Source organism: Natrix helvetica (genome assembly GCF_964273705.1).
Source record: "Natrix helvetica genome assembly, chromosome: 2".
Classification (NCBI taxonomy): domain Eukaryota; kingdom Metazoa; phylum Chordata; class Lepidosauria; order Squamata; family Natricidae; genus Natrix; species Natrix helvetica.
In genome coordinates this window covers 207,771,701-207,795,947 of record NC_138552.1, presented here as the reverse complement: position 1 = coordinate 207,795,947, position 24,247 = coordinate 207,771,701, and the positions used below count along the sequence as shown (strand labels likewise).

The following is a 24,247-nucleotide window of genomic DNA, read 5'->3' as shown; positions in this document are numbered from 1 at the left end:
TCAAAAATCCCAGCATGGTTATAAATTGAAGGATGGTAGCTGGGAATGAAGAGGAATGGGAAGCCTAGACATCTGGAGGATACTATATTGGCAAATGTGAATGTCATCTGATATTGAAAACTGTTGCTGTTATAGAGAAACCTGACTGATTTAGATGGCCCCAATGGTCTGGTTTAAGATGAAGTACCCTCTTGTGATTCTATAAAAAAGGATAATGTTTATCTGTTATTTGGCAGATTGTATTAAGCTGTGATGTGATATGATTCATTTTGACCGGTGTGTTATATGTATTATGTAGCTTATTTAACAAGCCATACTTGCATTCTGCTTATGCTTAATACTTAAAATATGAGGGTGATGTCTGTCATATTATATATGTTTTCAAACAGTATAGCTTTTTGCATTCATAGATGTTGACTGGAAATATTACAGAATACAGTATTTGGTTTCATTCTATCCTCTTTTTCATAGTTGTGACTCCTATGTTATGTATAGCTTGCTGTCTTAACACTCTGCATGGAGAAAGCAATTTCTTAATAGTTCAGATGATATTTTTAAAAAATGCATATAAGTATGAAGAAAGGATGAGGGAACAGAACTATATCCATCAGAGTCACCTCAGTGAGCTGGTCAGCATAGAAATGTAATATATAAATAAAAAAGGTAAATAAAATATCATAACTATTGTGTTTATTTTAACTATTTTAAATATACTACAGCTAAACTAAAATGTTTCTTTAAAAATTATTTGATCACTACTGTTCCAAGGTTATTAAAATTCTATATAATAGGACCTTCAGTTCCGTTTTTCTTGGAATGCAGTTTCAAAATTCTATATAATAGGACCTTCAGTTCTGTTTTTCTTGGAATGCAGTTTCTTTGAAGTGTTCATTTATGTTACATCATATGATTTATGTTTTGATTGTCAAAGCTAATTTAGTCCCCTATAGTTTGAGGGGTAAGTTAAAGAAGTATAAGGAAGCTAAAGTAGACATGCATGTTTGCCGTTATTAAAATGTACCATGTGCTCCCGCCGCCACTACTACCAGTTCGCCCGATCCTGGCTGCAAATCTTTTTATTTCTGGTCTGTGGAAGTGGGCAACAACTATATCCTGACTATGAGTTGTGGTTTGATTGGCTTTGTTTCCAGCGACACAGGAAGTTGTATAAAATCATTCTGCCTTCTGTGAATCATCATTGCTATTTAGAAACAGGCTGTTTATCAATTCATATAAGTTACCTAAAATATATCAGCATTGTGTCAGAGCTATGGCTTTTTATGCATTTATACATAACTCTTTTAGCCTAGAATTCCAGATTATTGAAGTCAGCATGGTTTTTAATGCTGTATAATTTCTGGATCCCAGTAAAGGTAGGCCTTGACTTATGATCACAATTGAGCCCAAAAAGTTTGTTGCTAAGTGAGACAGTTAAGTAAATTATGCTCCATTTTATGCCTTTCTTGCCACAGTTGTTAAGTGCAGTTGTTGAGTTAGTAAGATAGTTGTTAAGTGAACCCAGCTAGGTTCCTTGTTAGAAGATTGTAAAAGGTGGTCACATCACCCAGGATTCTACAACCGTCATAAATATGAGTCATTTGCCAAGCTTCTGAATTTTGATCATGTGACCATGGGGATGCTGCAATGGTTGTGTGAAAAATGGTCATAAGTCACTTTTTAAGTGCTGCTGTGACTTCAAATGGTCACTAAATGAATTTTGTAACTCAAGGACTACCTGCATCAGAGAATAAAGTGAAGGGAAAAAATAACCTATGCTGATATATTTTCACCTAATATCCTTCAGAATATTCCATGTTTTTGTTCAAACTCCCATTTTCAAAAACAATGAATTATCTGTTCAAATTAATTTGTAATTGGTAATAATAACCTCAAAATAATAGGAAACTGAATCTGTCAAAATATCATGTTAAAACAGAAAGTAAACACTGATTCAGTTCCATTAAAAATTAATCTGTACTGCAAATAATTTCTATACATTCTTGAGTTGTAAATAGAGCAAATACAATAGAAGAGATAAAATACTTTTAACCTGAAGTTGATAATAGCAAAGATAATGGGCTAGAGTACTAAGGACTCCACAGTTCAACCATGAGTTAAAAATATTCTCTTCTATTGATACTTACTTGTGCATACAGAAAATCTAGATAGAAGAGAGTGTGTAGTTAAGCAAAAGTTAAAATTCAGGTTGAAATGTGGAACATAATACATTTTCTTGTTATTGTGCCACTTCTTCCACATATCTTCAACTTCTGATGTTGAAAAGCCCAGAGTAAAATTCTTCCTAGGGAAAAGACATCCTTTCCCTTGTTTATTTGATTCCATCAGTGGATAGTAATCATTGATTTCGCCAGTTCTCAATAATAGGAAGGTGGATTGTTCATTCAAATATTTTTATAACCCACTCATTTCTGATTAAGAATTAACAATGTTAATACATGCTAAACTATTACCAGAATGTAACCACATTAAATATAGTATTGTACAGTAGAATCCTATTTGTATTGTTAGAAAAGGGGAAGAAATAATTGTTTTCTAAAATTAATTTACTTTTAGTAAACTTAGAGTTTACACATTGGAATACAAAATACACACCCAAATTTTCGGTTGCAGTTTCTCAGTTTCTTTTATTATGCTGTGAATATATTACATAGTAAGCTTCATTTGCAGAAAGCTGGAAGATATCCAGAATAAAAGCAGCCTGGGTATCGTGTATCATGTATTTAGCCAGTGCTGGTTTAAATTAACTTACTAGTGCTTCACCACCCTACAATTTTATCTCGAATAATAAACTGTTTTTGGGACAACCACATTCTGTACAGCTCAATAAAAACGCCATCAACATTGCTATATATAAGAGTCAGTGATAAAGGCATTGAGCTGAGAACTGGGAGCCATAAGCTTTAGTCTGGCAAGAAGCCAGCTGGGTGTCCTTGAGCCCTCATTCCCTCAGCCATAGGAATAAGGCAAGGACAAAATCTTGCCAAAAAAGCTACAGGGATTCATCCAGGCAGTTGTCAGAAATCAACACTGACTTGGCACAGATGTATGTATTTAGCATATTTATTTGGCTGCCATTTGAACAAAGCATCCAGGTAATGAACAAAGATAAAACCAGGACCAAAGTCACAATCCTTTACAGGAAACAAAGGATACTGAGGTACCATAAATGATACACACACACTCCAGAAGTCCATTAAGTCCATTAATATCCTGGCTCATAATTCTTATCTGGAGCAAGATCCAGATCTTTGTGATCTTCTAAAAGGCAAGCAGAGATGGGGCTGCCAGAGAGAGGGACATTATTCCACACAAGAGAGATTCTTCTAAGGACCCAACAAGTGTCTGTTTTACCAATGGGGCGTAAGGCATGCCCATTCTGCCAAATCTGTTGGGATAGACAGGAACCATTGAGGAGAAATGTTCCTGCAAGTCACTTGTTCTCATGCCACGTAGGACAACCAGCACCATGGAAGCTGCCTGGTGCGAGCTCAGTACAGCTCACATGGCTGCAGTGTTATATGGATGGACCATGGAGTGTCTCATATTGCATTCTGGACCAGCTGAAGCTTAACTTCAGTTTCATGCCTTTCAACCATTCCACTCTGATATATTAAGCCAAAGTATTGGATTACAATTGGGTGTTAAAAAATTAAGGGCATTATTTTCCTTATGAAAATAATTGTGTTATTCATTAATAAGTAACAAGAGTTATTCATTCAGTCATTATTTTCCAGAATAAGCCTTGATTCTGTGTGACATTATATACCAGTGATGGCTAACCTTTTTGTCGTTGCGTGCCAAAAACGTGCACATGCACCCATAATGCAATGTGTGGGCAACCCTGTCCCCATATCCCCTGTGCATGTACACGTGACCCCCTTGCACCCCCTGCCCTTCCCCTATCCATGCATGTGCAAATCCCGGCATGCGCCCTGCCACCCCAGGCATGCGCAATAGAGACCCCAAAACCATCTGGTCGGTGGGGAACGTGCACGCATGCGCAGTGGAGATGAGCTGGGGCAATGGATCACATGCCTGCAGAGAGGGCTCTGCGTGCCACCTTCGGCACACATGCCATAGGTTTGTCATCACAGTTCCAATCCTCAAACAGAAGATATTTGTTAAATTATTAGAAATATTATAATATAAAAAACATGATTTGGGGGATACTTGTCTTCATTTTTCTTAGTGTCATTTACTAGATTCTCTTTCATTGGCTTGCTATTTTCCCTTCCCAGCATTAAGGTCTGTTATAAGTTCAAGGCAAGAAGTATATCTTTAAATTCTTACCTGCGTATTTCAGGACCCAATTATATCGAGATCATTATCAACTGAACAGGTTATGGATGCAATGTTATTAGTCAGGAAAGAAAAACCTGTGAAACTTGCTCTCTTTGCTGAAAAGCCAAGAATGAAAACAATGATAGAGGCACTTATTGTCATGGCAACACCTAGAAAGGAATTTCTCTGGTTTCCTTGGTAAAGATCTTGTGTCTCATTTAGAGTCTGTTTATAGGAGAGTTTTCCAAGTACCAAAGTCAATGAAACAAATGCAGTGTGTTCAGGGGAAAAGTAGTTTAGGGTTTTTTTGTTTTGTTTTTCATTTTGCTCTGAAATAGAAAGAAGCACGATAGTAGTCTCTGTGTTTTATACAGACAATTATTGACGTACAACCGGTTGCTTAGTGATCATTCAAAGTTACAACAGCCGCCCCCAACACTACTTATGATCTACTTTGAAGTTATCTTGGCCGCACACACCACATGCTCACATTCTGGGCACTTGGCAAACCAGCTCGTCTTTTGGGCCATTTGCAGTGGCCTATGGCCACACAATTGCAACTGGTTTTTGCCAGTTTCTGGCATTTATTTCCAGTTTCTGGCAAAAAAATGTCCATTAGGTAAAATGGATTCATTTAACAACCACTGCAAAAAAAAATGTTATAACATTGGGTCATAACTGATGACCTACTTAATGATTGTGATGATTTACAACCATAATTCCAGGCTCAGTTACTGTTATAAGTCGAGTTATACCTGTAATAGAGGTTGTACGGGTTCTATGGGCTTAATAGCATACAATTTTACTCATGGACATTGCAGTTGGCTTTCATGGACCTCAGAAAGCTAAGCAGGGCTAGACCTATTTATGGCAGACCATTAACAAATACCACATTAAAAACATCCCAGAAATACGTACGTATATAACTTCTATATTGGTGCCATGAAAACTGTGTGGAAGTATACAGTCATAAGGAGCTAAACTTGACTGGAAGGAGATTTTAATGTGTCTATTCAACATCTAAATAATTGTCTGCCATAAAAACAAAAGGATAAATTGGGAGGGGACAAATGTGATTTTCTTTTTGTGCGTGCTGCTTGTTCAGTTAGTTCATCTAATTCGTTACTTGGCTTTTGAACTCTGAAAATGCACTGGGATATTGTACATTAAGGCAGCGACTCTAAATCATAGGGGTCAGAGTCACGGCATCACGTTGCCATCACATGATGTTTTGCGGCAGTTTTCCCATTCATGGAGCTGGGGTGGGCGAGTCCTGTATGTGACACATCCAGCCCACGGACCACCAGTTTGATACCCCTGCATTATCCAAGGTAGGATTCGTAGGACATCTTGGTAGGGTATAGGGTCAATTATTAAAATTATAACCAAGTGATTTCATTTTTTGTTTTTGTTTTTTTGTTTTGTTTTGTTTCAGTTTGATAGAGGTGCTAGGAATTAAGATAGGAAAGACCGAGAACAATTGCAGAAATGAATGAATGAAAATGATCATGGTTGATTTTTACCCTTTTAATTAGTCAAAATCCCAATCAGGCGCTCCCTGTACTGGTGTTATCTTCTTTTATCTACTTATATACTTTTCTGAGAAAAGAAACAATGGACACTCCCCTCAAATGCACTTCATTGTGGTTGTGACCTTCAGGCAGTTAATTGAGGATGGAATAGCATAACATTGCCCAAGTGTTGGAAAACTTCCTGGCATTATATCAAAACGACAGTAACATTAGACAAGCTGCTTCAGAAAGTAGATTTTATTTTGTCTCTCGTCAGAAGAAAATTTGGAAACAGTGTGTTTCTCAGAATTCTGAGGCTAAGCTGGTAGATCCCAATTTTTCAAGGAAAACCAGCTTGGCATCAACCCCTGTGGATTTAAAAAAGCTTTGTCTAACTTCAAAGTGAAGTTGAACCAACAGCCATCCCTAGGGAATGCAGCTATCAAATGGCATATAAAAAGCTGATTGTCACACACAAGGAAATTATTTAAGGAACTCAAAATAGCATTTCTTATGAATGAGAACAATATTTCTTACATGGAGGAACTCAGGAAGTGCTTTTCTGAGGAATGACAGCTAAATATGAGCAGGATGTTAAGATGTCGAACTTAATAATTTTTAGTGTCGAGTTGTTGGTTGCTGCAATAATATTCCTCTGTTCACGATCTGTTTCCTGATACTGTGTTTTTTTATAAATAATAATACAGCTATTTTGCAGCCTATTTGGTTTTCATTTAGTATGTGGTCTGAATCTCCTAGCTATAGTTTGTTCAGTTTAAATAAAAGCAAGGTAAAATAAATAACTCAGCCTGATATAGGACCAACTAAAATGTTCCGCAGCTGTGGTTAATTCAGTTGTGATTTTGCTTAAAGCAGGGCTGTCAATCTCCCAACCCACGGGCCGGATGCATCATGTGCTGAACACCCTGGCATGTCCAGTTTAGTAAAGGTGAAAAAAGTCCTGATATGTCACATGATGCTTCTGTGATGACGTGAGTTTGACACCCCTAGCTTAAAGGCTTGCAGTAAATCCTTTAACATATTTTAATGTCACCTGTTTGAGGAAAATGGCTGCCATAGAGCTGTGACAAGGCACAGAACGTTGGGGCATTGCAAACTCTGCAGTAGTGTGTGCAACCAATATAAATTCATGGGTCGTACGTAGCTCTAGGAAAGTCTGTTAAATCTGTTGGTTTTTTTAGTGTTTTTATTGAACATATTTCATCATTTACACCACATTTTCAATCTTTACAATGCTCCAGTATCAGTAACACTCATAATTACATAATGGTGATAAAAAAGGTGCTTGAGTGTGCAGAGATGGATAGGTTAACTATGGAATTAAAAGACAGAGGAGAAACGGAATATTATATGATTTGGGACAAATGGTATAAATGGCTAGATGTAAAGATTATACATAAAGGTTATTTAAGAGTTATATTAAGGTGAAAATATACTATATATGTCTATGAATATTGATACAATGTAAAGGTAAACTATAGACCTATAAATATTGGTATAATAGATAATAGATAGAACAGCGATGTATATAATTGGAAAAGAAGAAGAATGAAATAAATCTGTTGTTAAATAACTGGTTACTAGTCAAAGATTACCTGTAGCAATTCTGACATCAAAAACTGTGGAGGCAACAGGCCACCTTCCTCTCTTCTTACTCTTATGCATCATAAAGAGCTGAATTGACTACAGAATCATGACATAAAGAAATGTATCTGAAAATTTATCATTTTTCTTCCTTTTTAAGATGAACAAGAATCTGTGCAAAAGCGGACTTTCACAAAGTGGATCAACACTCATCTAGCCAAGGTAAAACATTATTCTGCTTTTTATGGAGTACAAATGCTGAAGTAGTCAATCGGAAGGCTTGAAACAAGATCTACCACTTGTAAAAGGAGAGCATTATCTCTAAAGGAAAACTGGATAAAATGGATAATATTGCTCTGCCCATTGAAGTGATTTAGAACCAAAACTCCCGTTTGTATAGCAAAAGAGGGAGCTATTATCATTACAGCATGTGTTTCCTGTATAGTGCTGGACAGGAAATTAAAAAGGAAAAGGAAAGTTTATATGCATTTGTCTTTCAAAACTATTCTTTTTTTTTAAAGTATCTTAGAAAATTATATTTGTTTTTATGAATTATTTTAAACTGCAAACAAAATGATATCACTTTTTTCCACCTGATATTTTTAGACTATCACAATATTGTATTTTCTTCTAAGAAAGTGTACAAAATTCTGTTTTTAGTTTTAGAAAAAACACCCCACACTCCTGCTTAGAAATTTGTAGGAGTCATATCTTTGCTCAGCGATTGGAAACGAACTCTGGATTTTCATTCACTTCTTGAATACTTCCTTCATCTCATAAGAACAAATATCATTACTGAAACCATACTCTGACTTTTTAGAGGGATGCCACTGGAAGTTTAGTGAATGAATCCTACAGATGAGGAAATTTTTCCACTTAAAAATGGCTCTGGATAATTTTCCAATCTCCTGAAGCAAATTTTGGAGAAATACTCCAAGAGCCGTGATGGCACAGTGGTTAGAATGCAATACTGCAGTACTGCACAATCCACAATTGGAATTCAATCCTGATGGGGTTCAAGGTTGACTCAGCCTTCCATCCTTCCGAGATCGGTAAAATGAGGACCTTGATTGTTGAGGGCAATATGCTGACTCTGTAAACGTCTTAGGGAGGGCTGTAAAGCACTATGAAGCTGTATATAAATCTAAGTGGTATTGCTATTGCTAAAAGTGACAGATCTGTGTGTGGAATGACAACAAGGGGAATTGCTGGCTGATATATAGATTGTACATGCATAGTGCTGATTTTATCTTAACTTCAGAAAATTGTAACTTTCTGACTAATTTATCTCATGTCTGTCTTGTCTGACTGTCCAATTATTCATTCTCATTCTCTCTCTCTCTCTCTCTCTCTCTCTCTCTCTCTCTCTCTCTCTCTCTCTCTCTCTCTCTCTCTCTCACACACACACACACACACACACACACACACACACACCTCACTATGACATTTGGCAGTAAAGTCAACAAAAATATATTCCACTCATTGAAAAGCAGCATAATACATAAAGTCAACTAAATAAATCGAGTGGCAACCCATCTAAAATATATAACAACTCAATGGCAATCCATTTATACGGGGCTGTCCTTTATCTCTATGCAAGGCCATAAATCATCAACTTTTCAGTCCTGTTGACAAAAAGTCTGTAAAGAGTTCCCATGGCTTTATAGAAACTTGTCTTATTTTAACCTTGGTCAAATAACCCAACTTTATTTTCCTTCCTTTTACTTCTAAGAATCTTGATCTTTAATTCATTCTTATCTTATCATAGATTTTTTGTTCTCTTCAGTTTTTATTTTTCCCATCCCAAAGATTCCTTTGAGGTTTCAGCCAATCTCTTTTGTAAATTCAATAAAAAGTCCTGGTTGTTCTCTTTGATTTATCATTTGTATTTCCACTTAATCTTCAAACTTTAACCAACTTCTTTTGTATATCCAATAGAAATTCCCTATGCAGATCATTTTCTTGGCTTGTCATTTCTTGGCTTTAACTGCCTTCTTTGTCTTATAATCCTGTTTCTTCTTATCCAGCATTTCTGCTTGTAATATTTCTACATCAGGCAAATTTTTTCACGTTTGCCATTCCTTCATTAATGTAATGTGGACATAATCTATCCATAGAGACAGCATTGCTGACATTGTAACTGCTAAACTCCGAGCCCATTCTTTAAATATTTCCAGGAACAGTATACATTCAAACCTGTTCATTCAGAGTGCATTCAAACCTATGGGAGATCATTGTCTTGTAGTCTCCTTTTGAGAAGCACATGTGAGTAATATCCAGTCCTCTTCTTACCTGGAGAGATTCCACAGAACTCTTGTTTCTTCAGTGTTTGCCACGATAGATGTCTCCACTCACTGCCAGTTCACCTCCCCCGGAATTCAGTCATGGAAAGATGCTGATTCTTAACTGCCTTTCTAAAGGCACAGAAATATATATCAGGCAGCTTGTTCCAAAATATGTTCATTCACATGTGTTCTAGAAGAAATACTGTCTCTGATTATTATTATTATAGTTAAGGATTATCTATATATCCTCCATGAATTTGTCTTACTTCTTAAAAGCAGATCTTTCTATACTATTTCTCTTTTGAGAAACAGCAGTCAACATTATTGAAAATAATGTAGAATTATTCAAGATTCTATAGTAATTTTTAGTATGACTGCATCGCAGATTGTTTTAAAGACATGACAACTCTGACAAATTTAGTATTGGTTTCTTCGCTAATGTTACATGCCTATTTAACTTTTTAAAAGTGCTATGGGGTTGACATTTTCTCTAAATTGTTTACCTCACTTCTAAGACCAATTTCCTGCTCTCTCTTTGCTAATGAAGTTTCCATTAGTTTCCACAATTTTGAATATGTTACATTTACTATGTAAATATATTTATGTATAATAATGTAGCAGTTCTTATATTTTTGCACTTTAAATTGCATTTGGTATTTTCATGAACTTTCTTCTTGGAGGGCTTTTTTTTAAAAAAAATTTAATTTATTCTGAATAATTTTGTGTCATCATTAAATGTGCCCATCTTATTCCTACTTACTCTTAAAACCATGTTATTTGATTGTATCACCATTGCCAAATTATCACGCTCCGCGTGTTTACTTGTTAAACATTTCTAAATTTGCTAATAATTTAAACTAATAAACACCAGTGAGAGGTAGGAAATCAATTTAATAGCCTTTTAAAAGGTTTCCTGTTCATTTTTTTTATGCTTGCTATTATGCATGGAAATAATCATTAATAGTATTTTACATTTTCCTACACAATTTTAAAATATCATAGTGTCAAAATGAAAACCCCAAACCATATGTTTAAGATTATTGGGATAATGTTAATAGTTCTTACATAATATCCTTGCATTTAATTATTTTTGAAAATAATTATCATGCTCATTAAAAAATAGATATACAGGTAGCCCTCAGATGACACGCAGGACTGGAATTTCTGTCACTAAGCGATGTGGTTATAAAGTGTGATATTGTGTGATTCTGACACTGAGCGACAGCAGTTCTGGCACTTCATTAAGCAAATCCCGCACAGTCATTAAGCAAAACATCACATGGTCGCCATTGTAACCCTCTACTGGCTTCCTCATCAACTTTGTTTGGAAATTGGCAGAGGGTCATGAATGGTAATTGTGGGAATGCACGATGCTGTGATATCATAATTGCGAGTGCCTAGTTTGCGATCGTGTGACCCTGGGAATGCTGTGACAGCCAGAACTTCAAAAACTTCTTAATGCCTTTTTGGCAATGCTTTTACAGTGAGCTCTAGGGCTTAGATCATTTGAGATGAGTACTCCTAGGTCTCACACATACACACACACACACACACACACACACACACGGCCTAGGAGTACTCATCTCCTAGGTCATATATATGGTCATACACCATATATGTATATGGTCATGCATACACACACACACGTGTGTGTGTGTATGTGCATATGTATGTATGTGTACACACACACATAAATACATACATGCATACATATATACATATACAAGGCTGCCTTTTCCAATTAGATTCTGCCTAATTCTAAGGCAGCAAGAAATGACTGCTGCAGTCCTCCTTCCCCACATATCTTGGTGTAGAGGAAAGATGAGTGAAAGCAGGCCTGGTCTGGGCGACTTTGCTTCCTTTGAGACCCCTTATCAGTTCAAGGCAAGGATAACTCCCCTTGTCCTACCTTTCGTGTTTCAGAAGTCCTTTAGAAGATCATTATGTAGTGGGTTCTCGGCACAAGTAGATGAGTGGTTTACTGCTGATTTTGAATAATGGTTTATTACTACAATAAGATGTTGCAGTTGTACTATATTACGGCCACTTTGTGCACACTGCTCAGAATCTTTTCAGATTGAAACAGTTCATACATTTTCAAAACAAGCAACCGTATGCCCTATGGATGCGATGGTGAACTGATGGCACGTGTGCCAAAGGCATGCAGAACCCTCTCTGTGGGCACGTGTGCTGTCACGCTCTTCTCTTCTGGTTTCCAGCCAGCTGGTCTTCACGCATGCCGGAGCTCTGGAAATCCAAAGATTAGCTGGCCGGTGTGCATGCCAGCTGGTCTTTGGGTTTCCGGTGCTACATGCACTCACGTTCTGGTTTGGGAACTCGTTACTGAAAACGTTGACCATCGCTGCCCTATGGAAATTACGGAAGGGAGACACAAGTATCATAAAATAACATACCTTGTAACAAAAACACGAATTGGCGAGGGTAGGTGGGTATATTTTTATTTTTATGGGACCATTAAGGACAGGAATATTCCATCTCTCTTGACATGTTTAGTCATCTGAATATTTTAGAAAAGGGACTTTTAACTGACCTCCAGCTTTCTAGCTTTAATCATTAGGAACCGAACAAGCTAAAAAGGTAAAAGGTATAGATTTACGCTAATAAAAAGATAACCTTTTAAAGATTTATGATGTGTGCTATTAGCTAATGGGTAGCAAAAAAAATAGAGAAAATGTGTACTGCATATATTTAGAAATCATTACTTGAACTAAGCCAAGTGCTGATGCAAGTCAAATCATTTGGCATCTTGGAACATAAGAGAGAAATGGGGTGGAATAAATGATGGGGGCAAATGAACTGATGATTCATTATTAATCAAATATGTGGAACATTAGCTGAACATTACATAGAATAAAAAAATGAATTTTACAAAATTGATTTGTCAGCCAAAGGTGACTGAATAACTTTCATTTCCTTTATGGGCCTTATCCTTTTTGCCACAGAGAAAAGCATTTTGATGTGTCATACAAAAATGAAAACGTGCTAGTTCACAACAAATTGTTTGTTGGGCTCTGATATAGGAACTGTTGTTTATTTGGTTCTGGTTGAAGGCCTGTACCTCTTTAAAAACTATACTTTAAAAAAATATCTCTGACTGCACTTTCTCTTCTAGTGAAAAGCTAAGCAAATTTAGAGCCTAGTTATGCATAATGTTCATATTTTAAGAGTCCTATTTCCAGTTAGACTTTTCAATCTTAGAGTGACAGGTTTAAAATAATATTTGGTTCTGAAGAAGAATCCGTTCTGTTGCTACAACAGCATAATTTGAGATCATTGTTGTTAGAAGTTAAGCAGTTTGTTCTCAAGCCAGGATACAGTAAAAAGCAAGAAGATAAGGAAATTGTTCATTGCAATACAGCCCAAATCAACAAGTAGGCAGAAATGAGCAGTTGTTCCTTGTCACCTCTTACAGATTTCTAATTCAAAGATATAAGCCAATCATTATGATAGTGTATGGCATTAGCCAATCACACACAGAGACACAGGCATACAAACGCATATAGAGAGACACATAAAAGCTATATAAGTTTTCTGAATATGAAGTCTCACCTGTAGTCTCCTTCCCTTTTTATTTATGTAGCCACAATGACTACAGAGACAGTGTCTGCAATAAACAAAAATGTCTATGTCTATAATCTTCCTTTCATGTAACTTTTCTGACATGCTCACATACCCTTGACAGAGCTAGTTCTCCCCGCAAAATGGCATCACTGTTGCTCATTGCAACCTTTTAGTTTCTCTTATGCTATTTTAGATATTATTATAAGAAAATATTTCAATATTGTGACTGTGATAGATAGTTATTATGCCACAGACCAAGGCAAGAATTACTAAGGTAGAATAATATCCTATTTGTGGATGCATCTCCCAAATTATTCCAAATTTAAAATAGAGTGTGTGTGGTATACAGAATGTGTGTAGGTATCCTGCAATACTTGCTGACTTATAAAGTAGAAGAACTCTATTGCTTTTTTGTATTTTCACTATTTGAAGACTAGTGTGGAGAGAAGCCGAAATTTCCAAGCATTGCTTGTCCCAAAGTTATTCTCCAGCAATATGAGCCCAGGAAGGACATATTGAAGAGAGGTGCTACATAAGAATAAAAATAGAAGCAATAAGAGGAAATGCACAAACCAAATGTGAGAAAATAAGGGGAAACTTGAGTGAGAAAAAATGGTCTAATAAAGAATCATTTTTGCTATATAAAGATGTATAGTTAGTTATTCTTATACAGGTGTTACTTGGGAAGGAGTATTGTTCTGACCCTCCTTCTTGTATACCAAAGCACTCCGAAACAAGGTCTCTGCAAGATGTTTTATTTCCATACAGTTTAAACCTTGGCAGCAATCCAGCCTGCCGAGGTGCGACACAGATTTCCAACTTTTCTAATGATAAGTTGATTCCTGCAAAACAACTTTCGGAAAGTCCCTCCTTAAACAGCCTTGAGAGGAGGCTGATTACGATCACCTGAGTCCAATCATCTCTTGTAAATGCCTAGCTGTTCTCTACGTCCATCAGTTCTCCATTGCCGGGCATCCAGAAACCACTCCCCTGTCTCCTCCCCACTGCTCCAAGGCATGACGTCAGGAGCACATTCCCTTTGGCTTTCACCACTGCTCCATGCCTCAGGCGCCTCCTGGTGGCCAACCAGCCTCTCTGATCCCTGCTCGGAATCGGAACCCTGTCCAGGGTCCTCCACATTCTCCAGAGCCGACTCATAGGGACCCTCACTGTCGGAGTCTGATGGCAGCTCCAACGGCTCCTGCTGGGCCACAACAAAGTATATAAGAAGTATTGCTTTTAGAGAGGAGGAGCCAACGTTGCGACAATACGGACCTGCAGTCTCGATGTTCCGAGACCGCAGCCGATACTTTTGCCGCTGGGTGGTCCAATCGGATCTAAACCATCCCGCAGAGATGGTGAACAGGAAGAATACATCTTGGCTGAACTTCCGGTTCCGGCGGCTGACGGCGACGGGCAGAGACTGCTCGCCCCGCGCATCCCCGGTGGGCTCTCCACTCCTTGGGGGGCACAGGACGCCCCGAAGAGGCGTTCTGCCGGAGGAGTGGCATGGCGGGAGGACCCCTGCATCGGCGGCGGCCGTCGGGGGGCTCCCGCTTCGCTCCAGGCACCGAGGAGCGCGAAGGGGAGGCGCGAAGCGTCTTCGCTGTGAGGCTGTCCGGAAGAAAAAAAGATACTTGAAGGATGCAGCGGCAGTGCGGTGAGGCATAGACTCCCTTCATACCTATTACCAATTCTAAAACTTGTCAGTTGTGCTAATTAGAACTTTTGTTTAACTTGGAGAAGTGCGGCTGGAGGGGAGGGAGATTTCCCCCCCCCTTGGACAAGCGGCTAGAAACAAAAGTGCTCGTAGCCCCAGGGAAGGAGGAGGGGGAGAGCCAAACCAAAGAGGTCACACTCCAACTAAATGGATCTTCAGACTTAAACCCTTAGGCTTTAAGAAAATGTGATCTTTGGGAACTTTGAATTCTGAAAACTTTATTTGTTGCCTCAGTACTCGAAGTTGGCAGGGCAAGATGGCACACTTCCGTTGTCTTCATGAAAGCTGAACTTGACTCCACCTTTTAGCTTCAGGCTTCCGGTCTTTGTCTCCGTGTTATTTGGATACCTCTCTTGTGGATTGTTTGCTTTTGAACTTTCTGGAGTGAAAAACGTCTGTTCCCTGCCAGGGTGATTAGAGAGTTCCCTTGTGCCTGGTCTCTCTACCCCCGGACTCTCTTGGCTGCTCTACCACTCTGACTGATTCTTCTCTATACTGACTGGACTCTTTATTATTAACAATGACATCTAAAAGACCATTCCTGGAAAGTCCGGCTTTGCTGCCTCTGCCCCGACATCTACAACCTCAAGTCCAAGCACGCAATCAACATTGACAGCTTTTAAACAAGTTAAAACTGTGGACTTGGAGTTTCATCAAATGTTTCAGCAAATTCTACAGGGACAAGAGGAAATTAAGAAACAGCTGAAGGAGATGAAAGAAGAAATTAGAGGGAACCAGGAAAAAATTGATAAGAATTCACAGAGATTGGATCTCTTGGAGCAGGGGGCGGCTGAGATGAAGGGGGGGTGGAGGGCGTGCAAAAGGGAAACAAAAGCTTGACACCCAACAAATGAAAACAGAGTTTGAGAGAATGTCCTTTTATTTTAGATTTCAGAATGTGATGGAGACAGATGATGAAAACATTAGGGACATCATGACATCTATCTTGGCTGAGTATACCCAGAAAGAAAAGCAACAGATGGGGTGGGAAATAAACCTGGTCTATAGAGTGAACTCCGCATATGCTAGAACACACAATGTCCCCAGGGAGGTGCACATTAAATTTCTTAGGAAAAGTACAAGAGATGAAATTCTAAATACACAAAGGGGACAAGCCCTGATATACAAAGATAAGGAGATAACCATGCTGAAACAGATCCCCAAGAAAGTGAGGGAGAAAAGAAAATATTATTCGCAATTGGCGAATAAATTATACCAGAAGGGGGTGTGGTTTCGTTGGTTGCTGCCTGAAGGTATGTTAATATTCTGGGAGGAGACAAGGGTCAGAATTAACACACCCATAGAGGCGCAGGCCTTTATGGAAAAAAATAAATTACTCCTAGAAAAACCAGAAGACATCCCAGTAGATACACAAGACACAGGAGGGGCCGGAGCACTGCCAGCGGGGGGAGATGGGGCGACATCAAGAAAGCTCAGATCACACAAATAAGTAAGAAAATCCACATGATACAAATTGATTGAAATTATTTTTGAACTTACCACACTGACTATAAGTTATTATGTAATATTTGAATGGTATGCAAATGTACACCATGAGTCTGGAGGGGGCATATACCTACCGCAGTTTGCGGCTGCCACAATTTGTAACTTTCCCCATACCTTTTCCTTTTGCAAAACACCAAAAAACCAATAAAACTTTGTTTAAAAAAAAAAGAAGAATACATCTTGCTGATCTCAGGGACATCGCAAAGTCGCAAAAGAAGTTCTTCAAGCCAGCGACAAAAAATCCAGCCAAGGCTGATGAAGTCGGGATGGCTCCAAAATGGAAGGATACGGAAAGAGAAAGTGTTTCCATCTGGTGATGAATTTTTACCATTTTAAAAGAGACTGCCTATAAAAAACTTAAAATTAATTTAAATTGGAGAACAGAAGAAATAAGCAGCGGAATTAAGTTTGGAATGATTTTGGACAGTGGGTTATCTTACTTTTTAAATGCTATGTTCATGGATAGAATTTATGCAAGCCTTTTAAAACGAATGGATTAACTTTTCTTCTTCTATTTTTTTCTTTTATTATTCTTTGTAACCTATGGACTAAAATTCTCCTCTTTCATTACTGTGGGTGCCACTGTTCCCTCTAAGCTGCGCGCCTGCACGGCCGCACACATAACAAGAAAACACCACGCAGAAGTTTCAAACTGCACACAGTGTTTTTTAATGTCTTAAAATATTACTGAAAATATCCCCCCTCCCCTCTCTCTGCACCGAACTCTCTCCTCCATCTGGTGATTGGTCAAATCAAGGAACACTCTACCCGGAGACTGATGATGCTGCAGAAGGGAGAATTCTCATTGGTCCTCTGGGGCTTCGTTGGTTCCTGGGAAAACGTGATTCGCTGGTTGTAGCCTGTGTTTCCCTGCACATCCAGGGTTTCTCAGGCATTGCGTCTGAAGCCCCGTTCTGAGCTAGGCAGCCTTTCTGAGATCCCTTCACTTTGCAGAGAGAGGGAAGCAGCGGGGAATTGGACTGCCTGAGCCAAAGGGGTCCACAGAATCTTGAGACTTGGTTTTTGAGCAGTACCATTCCACTCTTTCCTTTTCCCTTTCTGTCCTTCTTCTATCTTCCTTTGCTTTTCCTTTTGCTTTCCTTTCTCTTTTGCTTTCCTTTCTCCTTTCCCTTTTCCTTTTTTTCCATTTCCCTTCCTTTCTCCATACCCAAGTATTATGTATGTTCACTTTCTTGAGTTACCTATGAAGTAATAAAGGTGGGATAAACATCTAATAAATAAACTCAAGTCCCATACCTTTCATCCTGTGATTTCTACTTCTCATGAATATGGGGCAAAAGTTTGAGGATGGATTGGTGCAGAGGCCAAATAAATGGTATCTTGTTTTTGATAATTGTAAATTGACAGCTCTCTTTAATGATGGAAGCAGAATCCTCATCTCTTTGGATTTTTTTTTCACAGCCCTTTTGATGTTGCTAGCCTAAGTCAGCTAATGTTAGGGCTTTCTGCTAGCTTTTTTTTTTAAATGCAGGATAACTGAGGAAGTGCTAATGAATCACTACTGAGTGACTTGCACAGCAGATTGCTGCCAAAAAAACCAGAACTTTTTTGTGTTTTTCTATAATATCATGTTTTTCCTGTAGTTTTTGGAAGTTAACTAATCGGGTTAGTCTGCTCACTACATAGTGATTATTCTTTCTTCTGATTTCCTGAAGTAAAGCTCAAGAAAAGGTCTTCATATTGCTCAGATAAGACACTCACTTCTGAAAGCCGTTCTGCAATCTATCACCCTGCTTGATTTTTTTGTTTCTTAAAGATAAATACAACTAGACAGAGATGCTACTGTTGGTGTTACTTTCATTATGTAATTAATTAATTGACTAATTTCCTTTCCTTCTTTTCCATTTCCTTTCCTTTTTCCTTTCTTCTCTTTTCCTTTCTTTTTCTTCTTTCTCATTTCCTTTCCTTTCCCTCCTCCTCCCTTCCCTTCCTTCCTTCCTGGGGGTCTGAGGAAGAAGGAGGGGACCCTTTACCTCCTCCCCAACATCTGCTCTGATGGTAATTATGGCTAAAAAAATCAGGTGCCCAGGCATGAAAATATGCCGCTCAAACACTATACTTTTCCGCATACACTGAAAAAAAATTAGAGGGAACATTGGTGGGTGTTCTTCTAACTCATTCAAGAATCGGACTTTTTTTAACTTGAAATGCAAAAAAGATACAAAAAGAAACAAAGAAAATTGCAACAATAACACTGCTACTGGGAGGCTGGAGGTTTGTGTATTGGAAATGAAACATTTTTACTTTTCTCACTGATTATCCTGGCTTGGCACTCTCACTGCTTGTTTATAGAGAGTGATAAGAAGAAAAGCATACAGATGTCCCTTTGAAGTATATCTTTAACCAGAGAAAAGTGAAAATAAAACTTTATTGTGAATCTATGCTTAATCTTGTTAAAACCTTCCAAGCTAGAGCAGCAGTGTTTGTTAGCTGGAGATAATGGCACAATTTCAACAGCAGAAAGAATCTTTAAGTCTGCAAAAGATATTCTTAGAAATTCAGAAATTATCAAACACATTTGAGAGGATAGAGAAGAAGTTGGAAGACTTAGAGCATCTAACAGTAAAATATGATGAAGTTGGCAATGTTTATCAAGTGGAAAAAGTAGAGGTTAAAATCCTAAAAACCGAAGAGGAAAATGACCATAAAGAAATTAAATTTGCTGATAGTTATAGTGATTGGTTTGTTTCTGAAAATGGAAAGAGTGGAATACTGAAAGAGGAATTAAACGGAGGGGAACTCTACCCCAGATGGAAAACACAGAAGAAGAAGAAACAAAAGAATTTATGGATTTAAAGAGAGAAATTTTATTAGCAACATCATTGATAACACTACTGAAAATCAAATATAAGCTGATTAAGGAAACAGAAGAAGGGCATCAAAATTACATGAGAGATTTTATAAGCAAGGAGTTGCTAAGAGGAGTCCATACAAATTTGATTAAGGAGATGATTAGAGGACTGACACCACAAATGGCAGAAGACATGAGACTGTTTTTGCTATTGGAAAGATACAGGTTGATAGATGGAAGAGTATAATTTAAAACTAGTTAAACTTAGTGAAATTTAGTGATAATAGATATAGTTAAATAAATAATTGATAATGATAATAATGTATACAATGTGTAGTGTTATGATAAGTAATAATTGGATATGAATATTGAATGGTACCCATGAAAGGAAGATTACAAATCCTTGGATTATATATAAAGATTAATAAAAAAACTAAGTTAGATTCAGTTAAGTCTTGATTATTAGTGGGGGAAATGTTATGATACAGGATATAGTCAAATAAAGGAGGGATAATGATAACAATGTATATATATATATATATGTATGGGTACAACATAAGGAAACTGGATGTAAATTGTAAACAGTGATTTGGAAAGGAGGATTAGAAAATTTTCTTATTAAATATTATGGATGTTTAGCTAGAATAGGACATAAGGATTCAGTGTTATTGGAGGATTTTAGAAATAGTAAATGAAATGCCAGTATGTGGTTGTGTATTAAATCTTGGTATGTTTTATGATGAAGGATGTTTAAACAATTATAATCAAATGAAAATGGAGGTATGATGATGGTAACATGTATAAATATCTGAGTTAAAATACTTGAGTTAATATGAATTATGCTTGCTGACTGTGGAAGAGATGCACAGAAGCCTTTTGTAACCAACTGATACACTTTCTACAGTATGTAAAGAAGGAAAATTTTGTGTTGTGTTTCTTTAAAAAAATATTTAAAAGTATTGCTTTTGTTGTAAATAAAGATGTATTGGAATACTAACATCTGATGCACCTTCCTTCTATTTTATGTGTTCATTCATTCAATCAGTCATCAAATTTATAAAGGCTGCCCATTTCACACGAAATTACTATAATGTATGTGTCTTATATGTTATAAGGAAAATAAACTGTACTCAGAAAATATTAAGTATGCACAACATTTTTGGGTAATTTTGCTCCATTAAGAAAAGTTTTATGGATATTTTTTAAGACTAATTTTTATTTTCTGTATAATAATAATGAAGAAAGGGAAAGATTTTCTAAAATAAAGGTTGACTTTTGATGACTGCAGAAGTAGAGCCATAAAGGAATCTTGATAAGAGTATAGAAGTGATTCTTCTAGAATGCTTTCCAATTTCCCAGTGTGTTCTCATTAACACACTTTCTCTGTCACACAAAACCTTTGACATGCTAATGATAATGGTAACATAGGAAGGTAGAAAATCATGATTAAATTGAAGAAGATACAATGTGAGAACCATTTGTAACTAAAGTTTTTTACTTCAAATTTTTCTACTTTCATTCACAGCGCAATCCTCCCATGGTGATCAAAGATCTATTTGAAGACATTAAAGATGGAATTGTATTGATTGCTCTCTTGGAGGTCCTTTCAGGACAAAAATTAGTAAGTATTTTTTATATATAAATACGTTTTATTCTTCTATTAATTGATTTTATTCATGCTTTGTAAATAATGGCCTTTCCCCAAAACATTGGAATGCTAATATTCTTTCACTGTGGATAATAAATAATGCATACACTATAATAATTGATCCTGATATGATAGATGGATTTATGGATTGCTGATGATCCAGTATATATAACCCATGCTAGAAAAGCAAATGAATGAAAAAGTAAGCATTAAATAGTGTAAAAAATTTCATATTAGCCTTATAGAGTATCAAGATAGTACTGTTAGAAATCAATCTATGTTTGTTTCATTTTTACTTAGTTCTATGGTATTAGTCACTGTAATTTATAAATCTCAATGTGTGGTTTAAAGTTATGTGTGTATTAGGCCACTATAGTTTTTTTTTAAACAAGCCATAGTTAAAATAAGGCCTTCCGAGTTCAGTTCTCATGGACAGTAAACAATCTTAAGGTGAAAAAAAATCCATTTTAGAGAGTGATTTCAAGCAACAGCAGTCTTTTATATATTAAATCTAACTAATCCTGTAATCAATATGGCCATGAATCATGTTAACTGGGATTCTGAGATTTCTGGAATCATTATTATTAGTAGCTGTGGTAGTGCCGGGGTTACACTGCAGTATTGCAGGCTGACTCTGCCCACTGCCATGAGTTCAATCCTCACCAGCTCAATGAGGTAAAATAAGGATCCAGAATGTTAGGGGCAATATGCTGACTCTGTAAACCGCATAGAGTGCACTGTAAAAGCACTATGAAGCAATATATAAGTCTAAGTACTAACTGCTGTTATGGAGAAATTTCTCCTAGAATAATTGAGCAGAACTAGGCAAGTTTAATCAGAAACCAATTGAGATATAATGGTGTCACTGCTCAGAGGAATTTGTTTCAGGAAGTAAACTGCTGAAATCTTGAGCAAATTAGGGCTGAAGAACAGGTATTTTTTTACTGTTGGTTTTATACAATTTACTTCTTGGATTTATAGTCCAGTAATCCATGGTTTCCACGTGAAACCTGCAAGCAGTTTTTCAAATGGATTGTAAAATTGGATCATTCATTGCAGTCCAAGTGCAACTGTCTTTTTCAGAGTGCAAACAGCTCTTTGGTTCCCACTTGTTAAATAACTTCCAGTCATCTTCTATTAAGAAAAAGTACTCCCTCTTGTGGTAGAAAAAAAATCTTAAACATGAAGTTTGGGGGTTACTTTTCTTTTATTGAAAAATACTACAAATAGTTTTATTAAAGTGAAGGATTAAAAAATTGAGGCTGATTTATTTTACATTTATCCAAAATATCCATTTTTTAAAAAAAAATGTAGAACAGGTTTTAGTCCAAATCAAAATAAAATATATTTTAGCTGTTATTTTTTATTAAAACATCAGCGCAATATAAGGCAATTTTTCCTAGTCTGATGCTATCCATACTTGTTCAATTTTAGCTTGTGTGCCTAATCCCCAGTTAGTATGGCCATTCACTGGAGATCTGGTGTATTTAACTGCAACATTTTCAAAAGTTATCACAAGATCAGAGGTGGTATTCAGCAGGTTCTGACCAGCTCTGGAGAACCAGTAGCAGAAACTTTGAGAAGTTTGGAGAACCGGTAAATACCACCTCTGACTGGCTCTGCTCTCATCTATTCTCTGTCTTTTGAGTCCCAGCTGATTGGGAGGAAATGGAGATTTTACAATATCCTTCTCCTGCCACGCCCACCAAGCCACGCCCACTAAGTAGTAAAAAAAATTGAATCCCACCACTGCACAAGATGGGTAATTCTGACTTGTAAACAGTGACAACTGAATTCTATAAATTACGGTTAGATTTATATTCTGTTCCCTCAGAATATAAATGTAAAAGGAATAGGAGCTTTAACAGATCAAATGACTTTTTCTAAAATTGATTTATTTATTGAGATATGAGGCCTCTACTCTTCACTGAGTTTCTTTTCTAGTGAGCTTGTTTAAGTATTCGCCTTATGAATACAGTCTGTTTTAATACTGTGATTTGTTAAATGTCAATTGACCTTTTTATTTGTATTTTTTTAAAAGCCTTGTGAACAAGGACGAAAATTGAAGAGAATTCATGGGGTGGCTAATATTGGTACTGCCCTTAAGTTCCTAGAAGGACGTAGGGTAAGTTTTGTAGCCATTTGCCTCTTTTGCAAACCCCCTGAAAGAAACTTAACAGCCTTAACCAGTCACAATTTTTTCCTATTCTGTAGCTGGGATGAAATTAAATGAAAAGGTAAAAATAAGAGTCTTGGGAACTAAAACAGAAGCAATAATAGAGAGATGATAGAAAGTAGTGAGCTTAAAGCACTAATTTAGAACACACTTTTCATGTTAACTTGTTATTCTGTATAAAGCATATTTTTATTTCATCTTCTTATTCTAAACATTATCAACATAATAGAATTTTAAATACATATTTATTTGTTTTCCATGCTAGTCCGTGTATAGAGGATCACCGGTTAGTATAATACTTTTATCAAACATTCAACAATATAACAATTAATTTTAAATTAAAATTAATTGAAAACTTTTAAAAACATAATTAGCTATATTATCTAAGTACGCTATATAGAGAGCAAAAGGTACACAGACAATTAGACATACATATTGTAGGAAATATAATGAGTAGAAATATCTTAGATAGTTGTAGTTCTTCAGGTACACTGCCAGAAGCAGGGAGGCTCGAGCAGTTAGAACACTGGGTTGGAGGTTAGGAACCCCACGTTCAAGATCTGAGAGCTGCTGTGGGACGGGGTTGATCTCCCATCCTTCTCTCCAGCTCATGCTAGGAACATCAAAGGAGCCGGCAACTGGACATCCACAGGGCAACGGTGATGTCACCACTAATCCTTTCGGTCTGGAAGCGCCTCAGTGCTTCTGACATGAGTGCAGCAGCAGATATGGTGCTATATTATCTTCTCAGAGGAACATATTGGGGCAAAGATTGCTAGTTCTTGTCAGTAATTGTCTTCTTACTGTACTCCTTTCTAGTTTCCTTATATTAATTGTCTATCCTATTTGATCTTGCGAGTGAAAGCATTCTGCAGGGGAGGGCAAGCTCAAGTGGTTCTGGCTTCCTATTTTTGGCAAATGGATGCAGAGAATTTTTATAAATAAAAGAATGTGTGGGATCTAGTAATTGACAAGTGAAGTAAAGGTTTATATACCGTATTTTTTGGAGTAAAAGACGCACCATTTTCCCTCAAAAAAGAGGCTGAAAATCTGGGTGCGTCTTATACACTGAATACAGCATTTTTTTGCCTCCCAAAACC

General features: G+C 37.0%; 1 protein-coding gene across 1 annotated transcript in view; it reads left to right on the top strand.

Moving 5' to 3' along the window:
- Positions 1-24,247, top strand: part of SYNE1 (spectrin repeat containing nuclear envelope protein 1) — a 325,193-nt gene that overhangs the window by 33,655 nt on the left and 267,291 nt on the right. The window contains exons 3-5 of the mRNA XM_081943908.1: positions 7,579-7,640; positions 20,849-20,944; positions 23,013-23,096. Coding sequence (XP_081800034.1) covers positions 7,579-7,640; positions 20,849-20,944; positions 23,013-23,096 — 242 coding nt within the window. The remainder of the gene's footprint in view (positions 1-7,578; positions 7,641-20,848; positions 20,945-23,012; positions 23,097-24,247) is intronic.